This window comes from Myotis myotis, unplaced genomic scaffold (genome assembly GCF_014108235.1).
Source record: "Myotis myotis isolate mMyoMyo1 unplaced genomic scaffold, mMyoMyo1.p scaffold_m19_p_2, whole genome shotgun sequence".
Lineage (NCBI taxonomy): Eukaryota > Metazoa > Chordata > Mammalia > Chiroptera > Vespertilionidae > Myotis > Myotis myotis.
In genome coordinates, this window is record NW_023416324.1 from 2,596,785 (window position 1) to 2,610,779 (window position 13,995).

At 65.0% G+C, this 13,995-nt stretch overlaps 1 protein-coding gene across 10 annotated transcripts in view; it reads left to right on the top strand.

Annotated features, from left to right (window-relative positions):
* The window catches only part of CAMTA1 (calmodulin binding transcription activator 1), a 697,635-nt gene that overhangs the window by 592,453 nt on the left and 91,187 nt on the right, over positions 1-13,995 (top strand). For all 10 annotated transcript variants that reach the window (XM_036347994.1, XM_036347990.1, XM_036347993.1 and 7 more), the window contains one exon: positions 12,594-12,734. In XM_036347994.1, coding sequence (XP_036203887.1) covers positions 12,594-12,734 — 141 coding nt within the window. The remainder of the gene's footprint in view (positions 1-12,593; positions 12,735-13,995) is intronic.

Here is a 13,995-nt window from a genome sequence, read left to right on the forward strand (position 1 = left end):
GTGCGGAGTGAGGAGGGGGTGGAGGCCGTGCTGAGTGTGGAGGGGGTGGAGGCCGTGCTGAGTGTGGAGGGGGTGGAGGCCGTGCTGAGTGAGGAGGGGGTGGAGGCCGTGTTGAGTGTGGAGGGGGTGGAGGCCGTGCTGAGTGTGGAGGGGGTGGAGGCCGTGCTGAGTGAGGAGGGGGTGGAGGCCGTGTTGATTGTGGAGGGGGTGGAGGCCGTGTTGAGTGTGGAGGGGGTGGAGGCCGTGCGGAGTGAGGAGGGGGTGGAGGCCGTGCTGAGTGTGGAGGGGATGGAGGCCGTGCGGAGTGTGGAGGGGATGGAGGCCGTGTGGAGTGTGGAGGGGATGGAGGCCGTGCGGAGTGAGGAGGGGGTGGAGGCCGTGCGGAGTGTGGAGGGGGTGGAGGCCGTGCTGAGTGTGGAGGGAGTGGAGGCCGTGTTGAGTGTGGAGGGGGTGGAGGCCGTGCTGAGTGTGGAGGGGGTGGAGGCCGTGCTGAGTGTGGAGGGGGTGGAGGCCGTGCGGAGTGAGGAGGGGGTGGAGGCCGTGCTGAGTGTGGAGGGGGTGGAGGCCGTGTGGAGTGAGGAGGGGGTGGAGGCCGTGCTGAGTGTGGAGGGGGTGGAGGCCGTGCTGAGTGTGGAGGGGGTGGAGGCCGTGCTGAGTGAGGAGGGGGTGGAGGCCGTGTTGAGTGTGGAGGGGGTGGAGGCCGTGCTGAGTGTGGAGGGGGTGGAGGCCGTGCTGAGTGAGGAGGGGGTGGAGGCCGTGTGGAGTGAGGAGGGGGTGGAGGCCGTGTGGAGTGAGGAGGGGGTGGAGGCCGTGTGGAGTGTGGAGGGGATGGAGGCCGTGCGGAGTGTGGAGGGGGTGGAGGCCGTGCGGAGTGTGGAGGGGGTGGAGGCCGTGTGGAGTGTGGAGGGGGTGGAGGCCGTGTGGAGTGAGGAGGGGGTGGAGGCCGTGCTGAGTGTGGAGGGGATGGAGGCCGTGCGGAGTGTGGAGGGGATGGAGGCCGTGTGGAGTGTGGAGGGGATGGAGGCCGTGCGGAGTGAGGAGGGGGTGGAGGCCGTGTGGAGTGTGGAGGGGGTGGAGGCCGTGCGGAGTGTGGAGGGGATGGAGGCCGTGTGGAGTGTGGAGGGGGTGGAGGCCGTGTGGAGTGAGGAGGGATGGAGGCCGTGCGGAGTGAGGAGGGGATGGGGGCCGTGCGGAGTGTGGAGGGGATGGGGGCCGTGTGGAGTGAGGAGGGGATGGAGGCCGTGCTGAGTGAGGAGGGGATGGAGGCCGTGCTGAGTGAGGAGGGGGTGGAGGCCGTGTGGAGTGTGGAGGGAATGGAGGCCGTGCGGAGTGTGGAGGGGATGGAGGCCGTGCGGAGTGTGGAGGGGATGGAGGCCGTGCGGAATGAGGAGGGGATGGAGGCCGTGCGGAGTGTGGAGGGGATGGAGGCCGTGCGGAATGAGGAGGGGATGGAGGCCGTGCGGAGTGAGGAGGGGATGGAGGCCGTGCGGAGTGTGGAAGGGATGGAGGCCGTGTGGAGTGAGGAGGGGATGGAGGCCGTGCGGAGTGTGGAGGGGATGGAGGCCGTGTGGAGTGAGGAGGGGATGGAGGCCGTGCGGAGTGTGGAGGGGATGGAGGCCGTGTGGAGTGAGGAGGGGATGGAGGCCGTGCGGAGTGTGGAGGGGATGGAGGCCGTGCGGAATGAGGAGGGGATGGAGGCCGTGCGGAGTGAGGAGGGGGTGGAGGCCGTGTGGAGTGTGGAGGGGGTGGAGGCCGTGCGGAGTGTGGAGGGGATGGAGGCCGTGTGGAGTGTGGAGGGGGTGGAGGCCGTGTGGAGTGAGGAGGGGATGGAGGCCGTGCGGAGTGAGGAGGGGATGGGGGCCGTGCGGAGTGAGGAGGGGATGGAGGCCGTGCGGAATGAGGAGGGGATGGAGGCCGTGCGGAGTGTGGAGGGATGGAGGCCGTGCGGAATGAGGAGGGGATGGAGGCCGTGCGGAGTGAGGAGGGGATGGAGGCCGTGCGGAGTGTGGAGGGGATGGAGGCCGTGTGGAGTGAGGAGGGGATGGAGGCCGTGTGGAGTGTGGAGGGGGTGGAGGCCGTGCGGAGTGTGGAGGGGATGGAGGCCGTGTGGAGTGTGGAGGGGGTGGAGGCCGTGTGGAGTGAGGAGGGGGTGGAGGCCGTGTGGAGTGTGGAGGGGGTGGAGGCCGTGCGGAGTGTGGAGGGGATGGAGGCCGTGTGGAGTGAGGAGGGGATGGAGGCCGTGCGGAGTGTGGAGGGGATGGAGGCCGTGCGGAATGAGGAGGGGATGGAGGCCGTGTGGAGTGTGGAGGGGGTGGAGGCCGTGTGGAGTGAGGAGGGGATGGAGGCCGTGTGGAGTGAGGAGGGGGTGGAGGCCGTGTGAGTGTGGAGGGGGTGGAGGCCGTGCGGAGTGTGGAGGGGATGGAGGCCGTGTGGAGTGAGGAGGGGATGGAGGCCGTGCGGAGTGTGGAGGGGATGGAGGCCGTGCGGAGTGAGGAGGGGGTGGAGGCCGTGCGGAGTGAGGAGGGGGTGGAGGCCGTGCGGAGTGAGGAGGGGGTGGAGGCCGTGCGGAGTGTGGAGGGGGTGGAGGCCGTGCGGAGTGTGGAGGGGATGGAGGCCGTGTGGAGTGAGGAGGGGATGGAGGCCGTGCGGAGTGTGGAGGGGATGGAGGCCGTGCGGAGTGAGGAGGGGATGGAGGCCGTGCGGAGTGAGGAGGGGGTGGAGGCCGTGCGGAGTGTGGAGGGGATGGAGGCCGTGCGGAATGAGGAGGGGATGGAGGCCGTGTGGAGTGTGGAGGGGGTGGAGGCCGTGTGGAGTGAGGAGGGGGTGGAGGCCGTGTGGAGTGGAAGTGGGTGGAGGTCATGGCAAAGGGGGTGGAGCCCATATTGAGTGTGGGGGTTTTAGGGTGCTGTCCGGGCTCCCAGCCATCCTGAGTCACCGTCACCGGTGGTCCTGGAGCACCTGCAGCCTGCTGGCGTTTGGGGAGCCAGGGTCTCAGCCTGTCCCCATGTGCTCTCAGGGAGCACATTCCCAGCCTCTGCAACTGCCTGGCCGGCACAACAAGCCCCCGGGCCCGGCAAGGCCAGTGCGCTGAGAGGGGACTCCGCCTGCTGAGGAATGTCTCCGGCGGCGGAGACTGGAAAGGAGCAGGCTAATTAGCAGGCGCCTGCGTCTCCCAGGAGCTCCTCACCCGCATGTTAAGCCCCCAGAGCCTGGTCTCCAGGGCCCCCCGGCCTCCCTGCTACAACACCCACGCCCTGGGCTGTGTAGGCAGTGCCTCTGTTGTTCTCTCATCCTTTTCCAGGCAAAGACCAAAGATGCAGCAAGAGGGGAAGTGTTTATTTGTTTTGCTTTTTTGCTTAGATTGTAATCCTGGTGATTATAGAAATATCAAGAAGTAAAATCAACAAAGCTTTCCCTTTCCCAACCCTGCACCAAACCCCGTTCCTGGTCGGTTAGCGCCACCTGGTGGCCAGTAGCCGCAGAGCGGCTCAGAGAGGCGAACCCTCTGGAGGAGCCAGACTCCCCGCCAGGCTCTGGAGCCTGCAGACGCCGGCACTGTCCCAGCCTGCCTGGGACCTGGTGCCTGGGATGTGGTGGGAGACGTCTTAGACCTGCTCTGCGACTCTGGGGCCGTGGGCTTGGGGTGGGGCTGGAGCGCACCTCCTTTCCTCTCCGCCTCAGTCATCACCTGGCCGGTGCACGGTGGAGGGGCTGGTGTTCCCCTGACAGAGGGCGTGCTCCCATGTCTCGGCCAGAGTCTGTGGGCGATGGAGGGGCAGTTAGCACAGCAAGTCCCAGAGGTGCTGCCTCAGGAGCAGCAGGCGGGGCGCCTGAGACCGGAGGTGAAGGGCGGGGGGTGCCTCAGGCTGGGGAGGGGAGGTTGCTGTCAGGAAGGGTTGGAGGGTTTATTTCCAGCCAGAAGTGTTCACTTGGACGCATTTCCCAGTGTCCCCACCTCTCAAGGAGTGAGGGACCGGGAGTCAGGAATGAGCTGGGCACGTCCAGGCTGCCCACCCCTAGGGCTCAGGGCAGCCAGAGTGGCCAAGGTGCCCCCAGTCCTCCCGGCCCGCACAACCTGGGCAGATGCTGGCTGCATGCCAGGGCAGAGGTCCACGTCACAGACACGCGGGCATTTTGGTGAAAAGGTGGGCTCCTGCCTCCAAGACGCCCTGTCCCACGGGTCTGAGCGGCCCCAGGCACCTGCATTTTTAACAAGCAAGACTCTCGTGCTTTTGGAGAGCTCGCAGCCTGCAGCAGGTGCAGCCAGACGCCACCCAGGAGCTCCGTGGAGATCAGGCCGCAGGCCGGTTACGCATCAGCTGGTTCCCACGTGGCTGGGAAGGAAGCAGACGCGGGGTGGGAGGGAGGGGGGAGGGGGGCGGCAGTGCGGATCTCCAACATGCAGAAGAATGGGGGGTGGCGGGCCGTGTGAGGTCTCTCCGTAGACTCTGGGGTACACCTGCGACCCTACCACTTTCCTTGGGTTGAAAGTGAGATGTTAGTGCCAGGCACATACGGGGTCTGGCCAGACACTTACGGACGTGAAGTCCTGAGAAACACCCCGGGGTGCCATAAAGGAAGCACGCCTGTGTCCCTGTGGTGGGCCCAGGCCCGGATCCAGTGGATGGAGCCCAGGAGGCCCGGAAGGTTCTCTCCCCGCCTGTGTCTGCAGGAGGTGGAGTCACTGCTGGGGTGAGGACAGGGAGAGGGCCTGGGGGGACTTCCCTGCCCGTCGGGTGTCCCCTCGGTTAGAGTTGCTGCTCAGGGAGAGGCCGGGTGGGTCTCCGCAAGCCCCCAGTCCTAGCAGAATGCCTTCCGGCGCCTCCCCGCCTGGCCCCCGGGAGAGCAGGCGTGGGCCTCAGGGCAAGGCTCCTCTTAGTGTGGGGCCGCTCCTTTCTATGCAGGGAGGACCCAGGCTTATTTTGCAAATGAGCCTTTTTCCCTCTGGCTAAATTTTATTTAGTGGAATTATCCCCCACATAGCAGGAAAAGAGAAATACTTTTGCATTCCTGTCTCTCCCGGCTATTGCCACTCCAGCTGCTTGGGCGCCACGCCCCCACCACCACCACCACCACCTCCTCCCGTTCCCGTCACAAAAGTCCCAGCTCTGCAGTGAGCTTGGTAGGGCCGCCTCTGTGCTGGAGTGGCACGTGCCTGACCGTGACCCGGAGCCACACAGCCCTGCTCATCCTGCCAGTGGTTTCGTTAAAGTGAGAATTTGCTGCCAACATTGAAACCTCCAGGCTTTCAGCTTCTCTCTGAAAATGGGAGGTTCTGGGCCAGTGAGGGGCCCAGGGGCAGCTCCCTCCCCGTTCAGTGGCACCTGGCTCCCTGCAACGGGGGGGGAGGGGGGCATGGAGGAAGCACCTGAGCCCAAGGTCTCCCGAGAAGCAGATGGAAACCGCCTGGGATCCCGCTGGGTCCCTGCCAACACCCCCCCTCCCCCTGCCAGGGGCCCGAGGGGCAGTCACTCCTCTCTCCCCTGACCTGCGCCGGGAGGATGGGCTGCCGTTAGCCCCGCTGAGAAGATGGTCCCAGGGCCCATGTGACTCCTGGGTCAGGGGTGACCCTTCCTCCCTCTCGGCCAAACTGCACCTCTGACATCACTGACAAGCGGAGAGCTGCCAGCACGCTCACCTTTTACTGCGGCGTGAAGAATGGCGGCCTCCACGACAGCGAGACTGACCAGTCGGGGATTCCGAGAGCCTTGGAGGGGCAGGGCCGCGGGTGAGAAACACCGTCAAGGCCGCTCCGTCACCGAGCCCCGAGGACTCGTCTGAGCGGCCACTGCAGAGGCGCAGGGAGCGCCAGGCCCAGTGGCCGGGGTCTCCTGACGTCAGAGCTGTCAGGGCTCCTCCTGGGGGAACCCTGTTCCTGCCCCTCCCCCCGAGGTCAGAGGTCCTCCCACCTGGAACAGGACCGGCTGTGCTGAGTCTCAGGCCTCTGCCCTCTGCCCGCTGCCCTCTCCTGCACCGCTACCACTGGAGCAAGCCTGTGCCTCAGCCGGAAGACAGGAAGTGGGGTCCTGATGCCCTGCGCCCCCAAACACCCGGAGCCAGGCACTGCCAGCTCCTTCAGCAGCCGGCACACACGTCCCCGAGCGCACATGCCGCCCGTCCCCAGCCAGCCTCCGAGCCCCTGGAAATGAGATTTCTGAAAACGTCCTCAGGACCCGCGGAGAATGAGAGTTGAGGGCGAGACGGGGAAATTGAATAGTATGTGGGTGTCTGGATATGAGAAGTTAAATCTAATGAAAATGTTATCCAGTTGAACCAAGAAATCAGAAGCAGGGCCTTTATTCCTGTCAACAAGAATACAGTGAAAATTAAACCAACGCCGCTGCCATTTCCCACTGACCTTGTTGCCATGGAGACAGCCTTCCCGTGTCAACAACCCGGAGGAATCCAATTGGGCTCATTCATGCTTTGAGAGGCACGGGCGCTCCCCTCCCTCCCGCCTCCGTCTCACGGTCCCTAAATAGGGTGACCACGCGTCCCGGTCGCCGGGGAACGTCCCAGTTTACACCGTTGTCCAGCCATGACCATGGCGCCCTGTCTGTCTCCAAGGTGACCTGTCTGGGCAGCATGCTGAAAGGGCACCCTTTTCGCCTGGCCAGTTTGGCTCAGTGGACAGAGCATCGGCCTGCGGACCAAAGGGTCCTGGGTTCAGTACCAGTCAAGGGCACGTACCTCGGTGCCAGGCTCCTCCCCAGCCCGGGCTCTGGCCGGGGCTTGTTCAGGAGGCAACCAATCAATGTGCTTCTCTCACATCGGTGTTTCTCTGTCTTTCCCTCTCTCTTCCACTCTCCCTAAAAATCAATGGAAAATATCCTCGGGTGAGGATTAAGGGAAAAAAAAAAAAAAGGTCACCCTCTCCATGGGCCTCTCCTGCGTGCTGAGTGCATGGCAGGAGAACTGGCTGCGTCCCGGCTGACGGGGCGGGAGGAAGGGGCACCCACGGGCCCCTGTTGGGTGGGCGTTTCTTTGTCACCAACGTGCCGCTTGCCACCTGCTCACACAGCACCGAGAACCCTGCCGTGCCCAGAAGCCAAGTCGTGGCCCAGGCTCCAGCCCTCCCGGTCCTCTGCTAGGAGTGACTGCCCTGAGGTGGGGCCGTGTATGTCCTTGTCCTTGTCCAGTTTCTTCCCAACGTGTTGCCGGCCTGACGTTTCAGAGCAGAAAGGGTCTCTCCCTGGGGGCCCCAATCCTGGCGGCCTCAGATCTCCCATGGGCACCACTGAATCCCAGTCCCACTTCTCTGTATGCCTTTAAAGTCCCTTAGCGAACAGTGACGTGATCAGGTGAACCACAGAGAGGCACGCACCCATTTGGCAGATGAGGAAACCGAGGCCAAGAGGAATCAAAGGCCTTCCTTACATCTTACCATGGGGCCAGCCTGACACAGGCTCTCGGCATTTCTGGGGCCCAGCCCCTTCCTCCCGCACAGCGAGCTCAGGCGCTGAGCTGGGGTTCGCTCTGCCCTTCAGTCAAGTCCCACCACCGCTTAGGGTCGCCGCGTCGGGACAACCAAGAGGAACTGCCTCTGGGTCCCCATCTCTGACGAGGTGAGTCCCCTCCCCACCATAACCCCCAAACGCTGCTCCCCGAAAGCCCCAGCTCCTCTGGGAGGAGTCTTCCTCTGGGTTCTGTCTTTCATAGAAATTCCCCATAAATGCTCCATCTCCGCTATGAACGTGGCCAGGCTCCGGGAACCCAGAGGCCCAGGTTTAGCCCTGAGCCTGGCTCCTGGCCCAGGCCCCCCTCCCTCTCTTGCTGGCTTCAGACCCTCCAGGGGCAGGTCACAGCAGGTCCCACCCTCTCCCCTGCACCCTGGGGGCCTGGCCGGGGTCCTCTCCCTGGTCTGGGTGGCCTGGCCAGCTCAGGGGCCCACGCTCTGGCCCAGCTGTCCAGCTGTCCTGGCCCCGGGAAGGAAGGTCACGAGGGAGGAGCCAGGGTTCAGAGCCTGGCCCTTCTGAGATGATGGCATCCTCTGTAGCCAGAGAGGGCAGGACCCGGCGGGGTGGGCGGCAGGCTGGGGGTCAGCACCTGGCCCAGCCCCAGGTTACTGGGGTTCCTGCACCATCACCAGCAACGCCCCCCCCCCCATAAACTGGACACCCTCTCTCCAGGAAGTGACATGAGTGTAGCTTTGAGTGGAAGGGATCTCCGCCCCCGGATGGGGCCGCACCCCCTCATCCATCCAGGCGTTCCTGGGTCCCAGAAGGGGTGCAGCGGGAAGAGCCTGGCTCTGCAGCACCCCCCGCCCCTTCTCTGAAGTGTCAGTCACGTAACTTCCCGCGTCTTGGTTCTCAAATTAATAAATGCGACGATAATTCTTCCTCAGAGGGTGGTTGAGAGATTAAAGATGTAATCTCTATGCCAGGGGGTGGAATACCACAGGCTCTGCGGCTTAAAGGAATTAATTTTCTCAGTCCAGAGGCAGAAGTCCAGGATCAAGGTGTCGGTCCACTGGGTAGGTTTCCGGGGAGGCCCCGTTTCCGGGCTTGCAGACGGCCACCTTCTCGCTGTGTCCTCCCCCGGCCTTGCCCTGCGTGTGCACAATCCTGGTGCCTCTTCCTCTTCTGACAGAGCACGAGTCCTGCTGGGTTAGGACCCACCCTTAGGACCTCATTTAACCTTGTTCATCTCTGAAAGGCCGTCTCCAAACACAGTCACCTTGGGGTCAGGGCTCCAACCTAAGAATGTTGGGGCGCATGAGTCTGTCCATGCAGGGGTGACAGCGGCGCTAGACCTGGGCTCAGGGCCCATCTGCGCCAGCCACAGCTTTCCACCTCTCCCCTGGGCGGGGATGGAGCAGCCAGCCCCATGTGGGGTCACCCCACCCTCCCCCTGGCCCCGCCTCCACATCTCAATTACTCTCTCCCAGCGGTTGGCCGCCTCTCGGGCAAATTGTTCATGAGAAGATGCTCTCCAGAGCTCGGCCGCACGCTGCTGTCATTGATTTCATTTTGATTACTCATATTAGCCGGAGCGCCGCTGTCTAGCCACGGGTGGTAATTAGCACGAGTGTTGGGCACAGGCCAGGTCCGTGCTGGCGTGGGCCTGTGGGTTCCTGCGACAGCCACCTCAGCCCAGCCGCCTCTCGGGGACCAGTCCTCACGCAGGGCAGCTGCAGGCGCCCAGCCAGAGCCTGTGTCGGGCCCCGGCACGTGTGGCCCAGGACAGGGGCGGGACTGCTGGGGAAGCCACAGGAGCCCCCCACTTCCAGGGGCCGGCAAGGCCTCCCCTGGCCGCTCCCGTCCTGTGTCGGCTCATGGAGGAGCCAGCTTGGCCACGCTCACCCTCTCTGGTACCTTCCCTGGCCTAGCCTTCCTGGGCAAGCAGGTCCCCCTCCACCGCCTGAGTGGCCCCGGGACCCTGCCCGGCCAGAACATTCCGGACGTCCTCCATCCTGTCCTCTGGGCCAGGTGGCCGACTGGCCTGAGAATGCGGAGCCGGGTGCCTCCACCGAGACTCCGTGAGAGGGGACTGCTGGGACCAGAGCCCCCAGGAGGCGATTTTCTGGGAATTCCCTTTCCTCCTTCGGTGCCCCCACCCAGGTCGTGGCCTTGCCTTTTGTCAAGTGCACTTTCGCCGCAGTTCCCGGCTGCTGAGTTCAGGAGGGGGAGGGGTCAGTGTGCGGTTATTAACCGTCCTCTCTCAAAGCTCGCCTTCCCCGGGGAACCTCCCTTCCCGCTGATTCATTACCTGGTCGGAAGCAGAGCGTGACACGTTAAAGCCGTCTTGATAGCATTTGATATTCAGCACTAACGACTCCCACACCGAGGAGGGCTTCCCCCAGAGCGGGAGGGAGGCGATCTGCACATTGGATGTTCCGAGACAGTCGGCGATTTGCATTAAGCATCCAGAAACCCTCTGCTTGCAATCTGTCAGCTTCCCTGGTTTCATTTTATAGCCCTCCCAGCAGGAGGGGGAGCAGCAGCCGCCGTGGGGGCCGAGCAGAGCCTGGTCTGAGCACCTTGGTCGGGGTGGCGTGGACCCGGTTAGGGACCTGGTCAGGGAGGACGGGGACCTGGTCGGGGACCTGGTCAGGGGTGACGGGGCCCTGGTTAGATGTGACAGGGACCTGGTCGGGGACCTAGTCGAGGAAGACGGGGACCTGGTCAGGCACAGATGCCAGAGGTGTCTGCCACGCGGGGATTGGCAAGCTTACCCTGCCCCCAAGACCTTTGGGTGAGGTGTGGCCACTTGGCTAGAAACCAGATGGGGAGCTCATCTCCCCAGACAGCCAAGCTCAGACTCCGTGGCTTCCCTGAGGACACCTGTCTGGTCCTGTGATGAGTCGCCCAAGGTGGACGCCCTGTGATGCCCTGGTGATGAGCCCCAGGCAGTCCTCCTCAGCCTGCAGACCTGAGGAGCTGAGGCTCAGGCTGTGTGTGCACCATCCTGCCTGCATCTGAGGTCTCCTGAGAGCTTCTTCAGACAGCTGGGCACTGCCCGGGCCTAGGACCCAGAATCTCCTGCCGGTGCTGGGCGGACGTGGGACAGACCATTTGCGTGTGCAGCAGTGTCAGGGGAGGGCCCTCGGGTCCTGTGCTCTGTCCCCACACCCGGCTCCGTGTCCTCATCTATAAAAGGAGGAGCCTGGGGAGGGTCCTCAGCCAGGGGGCCAGGACCTGGGGCAGGCCAGGGCCCTGAGCCTCACCCCTGCCTCAGCCAGGCCCTCTGCTCTCGCCCGGCTTCCATGTTGTGTTTCCGGGAGAAGGTTTCTTTGAGCAAAGGGCTCCGCAGCTGTGATGAGGGTTACAACCCCAGCCTGGGCCTTCCCTTTAGCTGCCGGGACAAGGCGGCTGAGCTCCCCAAGGGAGCCCAAGGCCGAGGCTACCCGCCCGAGAAGAGAGGGGCGGTAAAGCCACCACCACCCCCTGTGTGTGCCCATCCATCGCGCTCTGAACAGGCGCACACAACTGCACCCCAGATCCAGGCAGCTTGGTGAGCCCGGGGCAGAAGCCATCAGCACCGCCCCCCTTCCCCTGACGACCTGCTGGGTGGGATCCAAGAGCCGCATGACAGGACCGTGGGCCCAGGTGCTGAAGAAGGTGCTGGAGGCTGAGCCCTAAGGGCACCAGAAGGGCCTCTTCAGGGTGGCACGGAGGGCAAGGGCCGCGAGCCAGCAGTGCGCAGGCACGGAAGGATCCTGGCAGATCCCAACCCTCACCAGTGGGGTTTCCTTTGCAAAACCACTGACGTTCCACATCCAGGTGCGGACAGGGAGCGGGGGCACGAGGTGCACGCCCTGGAGCTCTCCCTCTGCCCCCGCGCAAAGGCTGAGCATCTGTGATTGCACAGCAAGCACCCCGTGGCCATAGCATCAGCCGGCCGCCACAACTGGCGTCTGGGTGTCACCATCATCGCCGTGAACGGCTGTGACAACAGCAGCTCTTTGCTGGGGACACAGGACGTGCGGGGTGGGGGACCAATCGGGTTCCCTCCGCGTCAGCATGCCGGGCAGATGCTGTTAGATTCCCGTTGTACAGATGAGGGCACTGGGCTCAGAGGCTTATACTCAGGTTTACACAGAAGTACAGACCGAAATCTGGACTCCAATCCGGGTGTGAATTTGACCGGGCTCCGCCCCTGTGTGGACTGTGTCCTTGTCCATCTGTGTCCCGGAGCCCCTCACAGACAAGGGCAGGAGCCGTGAGCTGTGACCGCTCTTCCCCCGGGTCCCTGTGAGAGAAGCTCAGCCAGAGGAGAAAGGACGTCCTCGCAGCCGCAAAGCCATTGCCTCTCCCTGGCGTGACCTGGGCCCTGCTCCTCCTCCCAGGCCACCTGCACCCAGCGTCCCCCGCTCAGCAGCCTGGTCCCTCCTGGAGCCCGGCTGTGGATTCACTGCCTCCAGAGCTGGCTCCCCAGAGCCTCCAGCGCTGGGCTGTGCTGGGCCGACATGCCACCCCGGGCCTGGCCAGCTCTCGGCCTGTGGGGGCGGGGGTGGGGGGGCGGCGGGGAGTGGGGGGCGTGAACCGCAGTCAGTCCGCACACTCAGCGGGCGAGTTGGTTTATTTTCGGGTCCCGGCCCATCCTGCCAGCAGGTGGGGAGACAGCCCTCGGCCCTGCGGGTGCCACTCAGCGTGGCCAGTCACCTGTGGGTACCCACTGCCCTGGCCACATGGGCCCTGCAGGCCTGTCCCCTCAGCCCCTCGCGGCCGAGAAGTCAGGTGGGAAGAAGGCGCGGCCCTGGGGCGGGTCCTCCCCAGCCCGCTGCTGCGACCCCGCCTGACCGCCCCTCTGGGTCCCCGCGACCTCACTCCGGGGAGGTCCTTTGTCTCCCACTCCAGGGCCCTGTGAAGAGCCACCTGGTGCCCTTGCACTTGGGGAAACCAGAGCAGATCCCTAGGCAGCCCACTGCCGGCTGCATCTGAGGGAAGGAGGGAGGGGGAGCAGGGGAAGAGCAGGGAGCCCCCCGGGGTGGGGGGAGGCTGGCAGGGCAGCCTGGGCTCCCTCCAGCCTCCTCCTGTGTCACTGGAGCCAGCCTCCCAGCAGGGAGGGGAGGGGCTGAGCTCTGGGGGGGGGGCCTGGTCTCCGCCCTCCCAGCGCCCCACGGCCTCTGACCCCGCCCCTGTCTCCCCCAGTTCACGGCATCAAGTGGACCTGCAGCAACGGCAACAGCAGCTCGGGCTTCTCCGTGGAGCAGCTGGTGCAGCAGATCCTCGACAGCCACCAGACCAAGCCGCAGCCGCGGACCCACAACTGCCTATGCGCCGGCGGCCTGGGTGAGCGGGTGGGCACGGCGGGCAGGCGGCCTGGGTGAGCGGGGTGGGCACGGCGGGCAGGCGGCCTGGGTGAGCGGGTGGGCACGGCGGGCAGGTGGGCATCACGGGCCCAGGGGCTCTGCCAGCAGCGGCACGGCTCTCCTCCTCAGGGGTCACCGTGATGGCCAGTGAGGGGAGGGGTCAGCCCCGGGTCAGGCGACAGCACAGCCCCCAGGCCAGCCTCACCCTTGTCCTGCCCCCCAGCCGGCGGGGGGGCCCACTTGGGGCAGAGACAGCAATTCCCAAGGAGGCAGCTCCCCTGGGAGTGGGGGCAGCAGAGTTGGGGTGCCTGGGGATGGGGCGCCAGGCCTCTGTCCACCCACCACAGTGCCCTCCAGGCCTCCAGTGCCCTTGGGCCATGTCAGCAGGGGGCCCTGGTCCCTTGGCTCCTGGGATCAGTCCTGAGTCAATGGGCCACTCAAGCCAAACGGCTGCCTTTCACCTCCGTCTCCGCCAAGCGTCCAGGGTCCCGTGCTCTCCATCCCAGTGTCTCTTCCTGGTAACAGTTTGCTCTTTGAAGTGTGCGTCCCGCCCCCTGCGCGGCCCTAAGGAGAAATTCCTGTTAGAGGCCACCTCGCTTCCCGTCTGCCTGCATTTAGGGATCACGGTGGCGAGGCTGCGACAGGATTGGGGGAGAGTCCACCCTTTTATAAAAGCAAACTGACCCTTACCAGGCGGGATGGAAACAGGGGGAGTGGGCGAGAAAAGCGGGAGAAGCGTCCTGGCGTCCTGGCGGCGTGAGCCCTGACCCGCTGGGGCTCGGACGCCGTGCGGCTCTTCCTTCTCTGCCGCTGAGCCGGGCACGGGCTCTGTGCTTGCTGCGTTTTAGAAGGAGTTTGCCCCACAAAGAGCTGAGGACAGGTCAGCCAGCTGGACAGAGGGTGGTAGCCCCGAATTCCTTGCGGCCCACAGAGCAAAGTCTGGGCCCCCCTTTGGCCTTGGGGCCTGGGAGCGACCCAGAGAGCAGGCCTTGCTCTAGGGTCCCCGTCCACCTCTGGCTGCCGGTCCCAGGGGGCTCCCTGGGCCTGGAGGAGAGGGGCTTCCTGCAATGCTGCCCGGCCTGCGGGCCTGGACGCTTCCAGGGGGTGGAGAGGGACCAGGCCACCCCCCAGCTGAGCCCCACCAGCGAGAGCCCGGCCAGGGAAGGCGGCTGCTCCAAGGGTGGGAGGGTCTCCCCGGAAGATGGCCTTCTCTCCGTCCTCTCCTCCCCACCTCCCGTGGT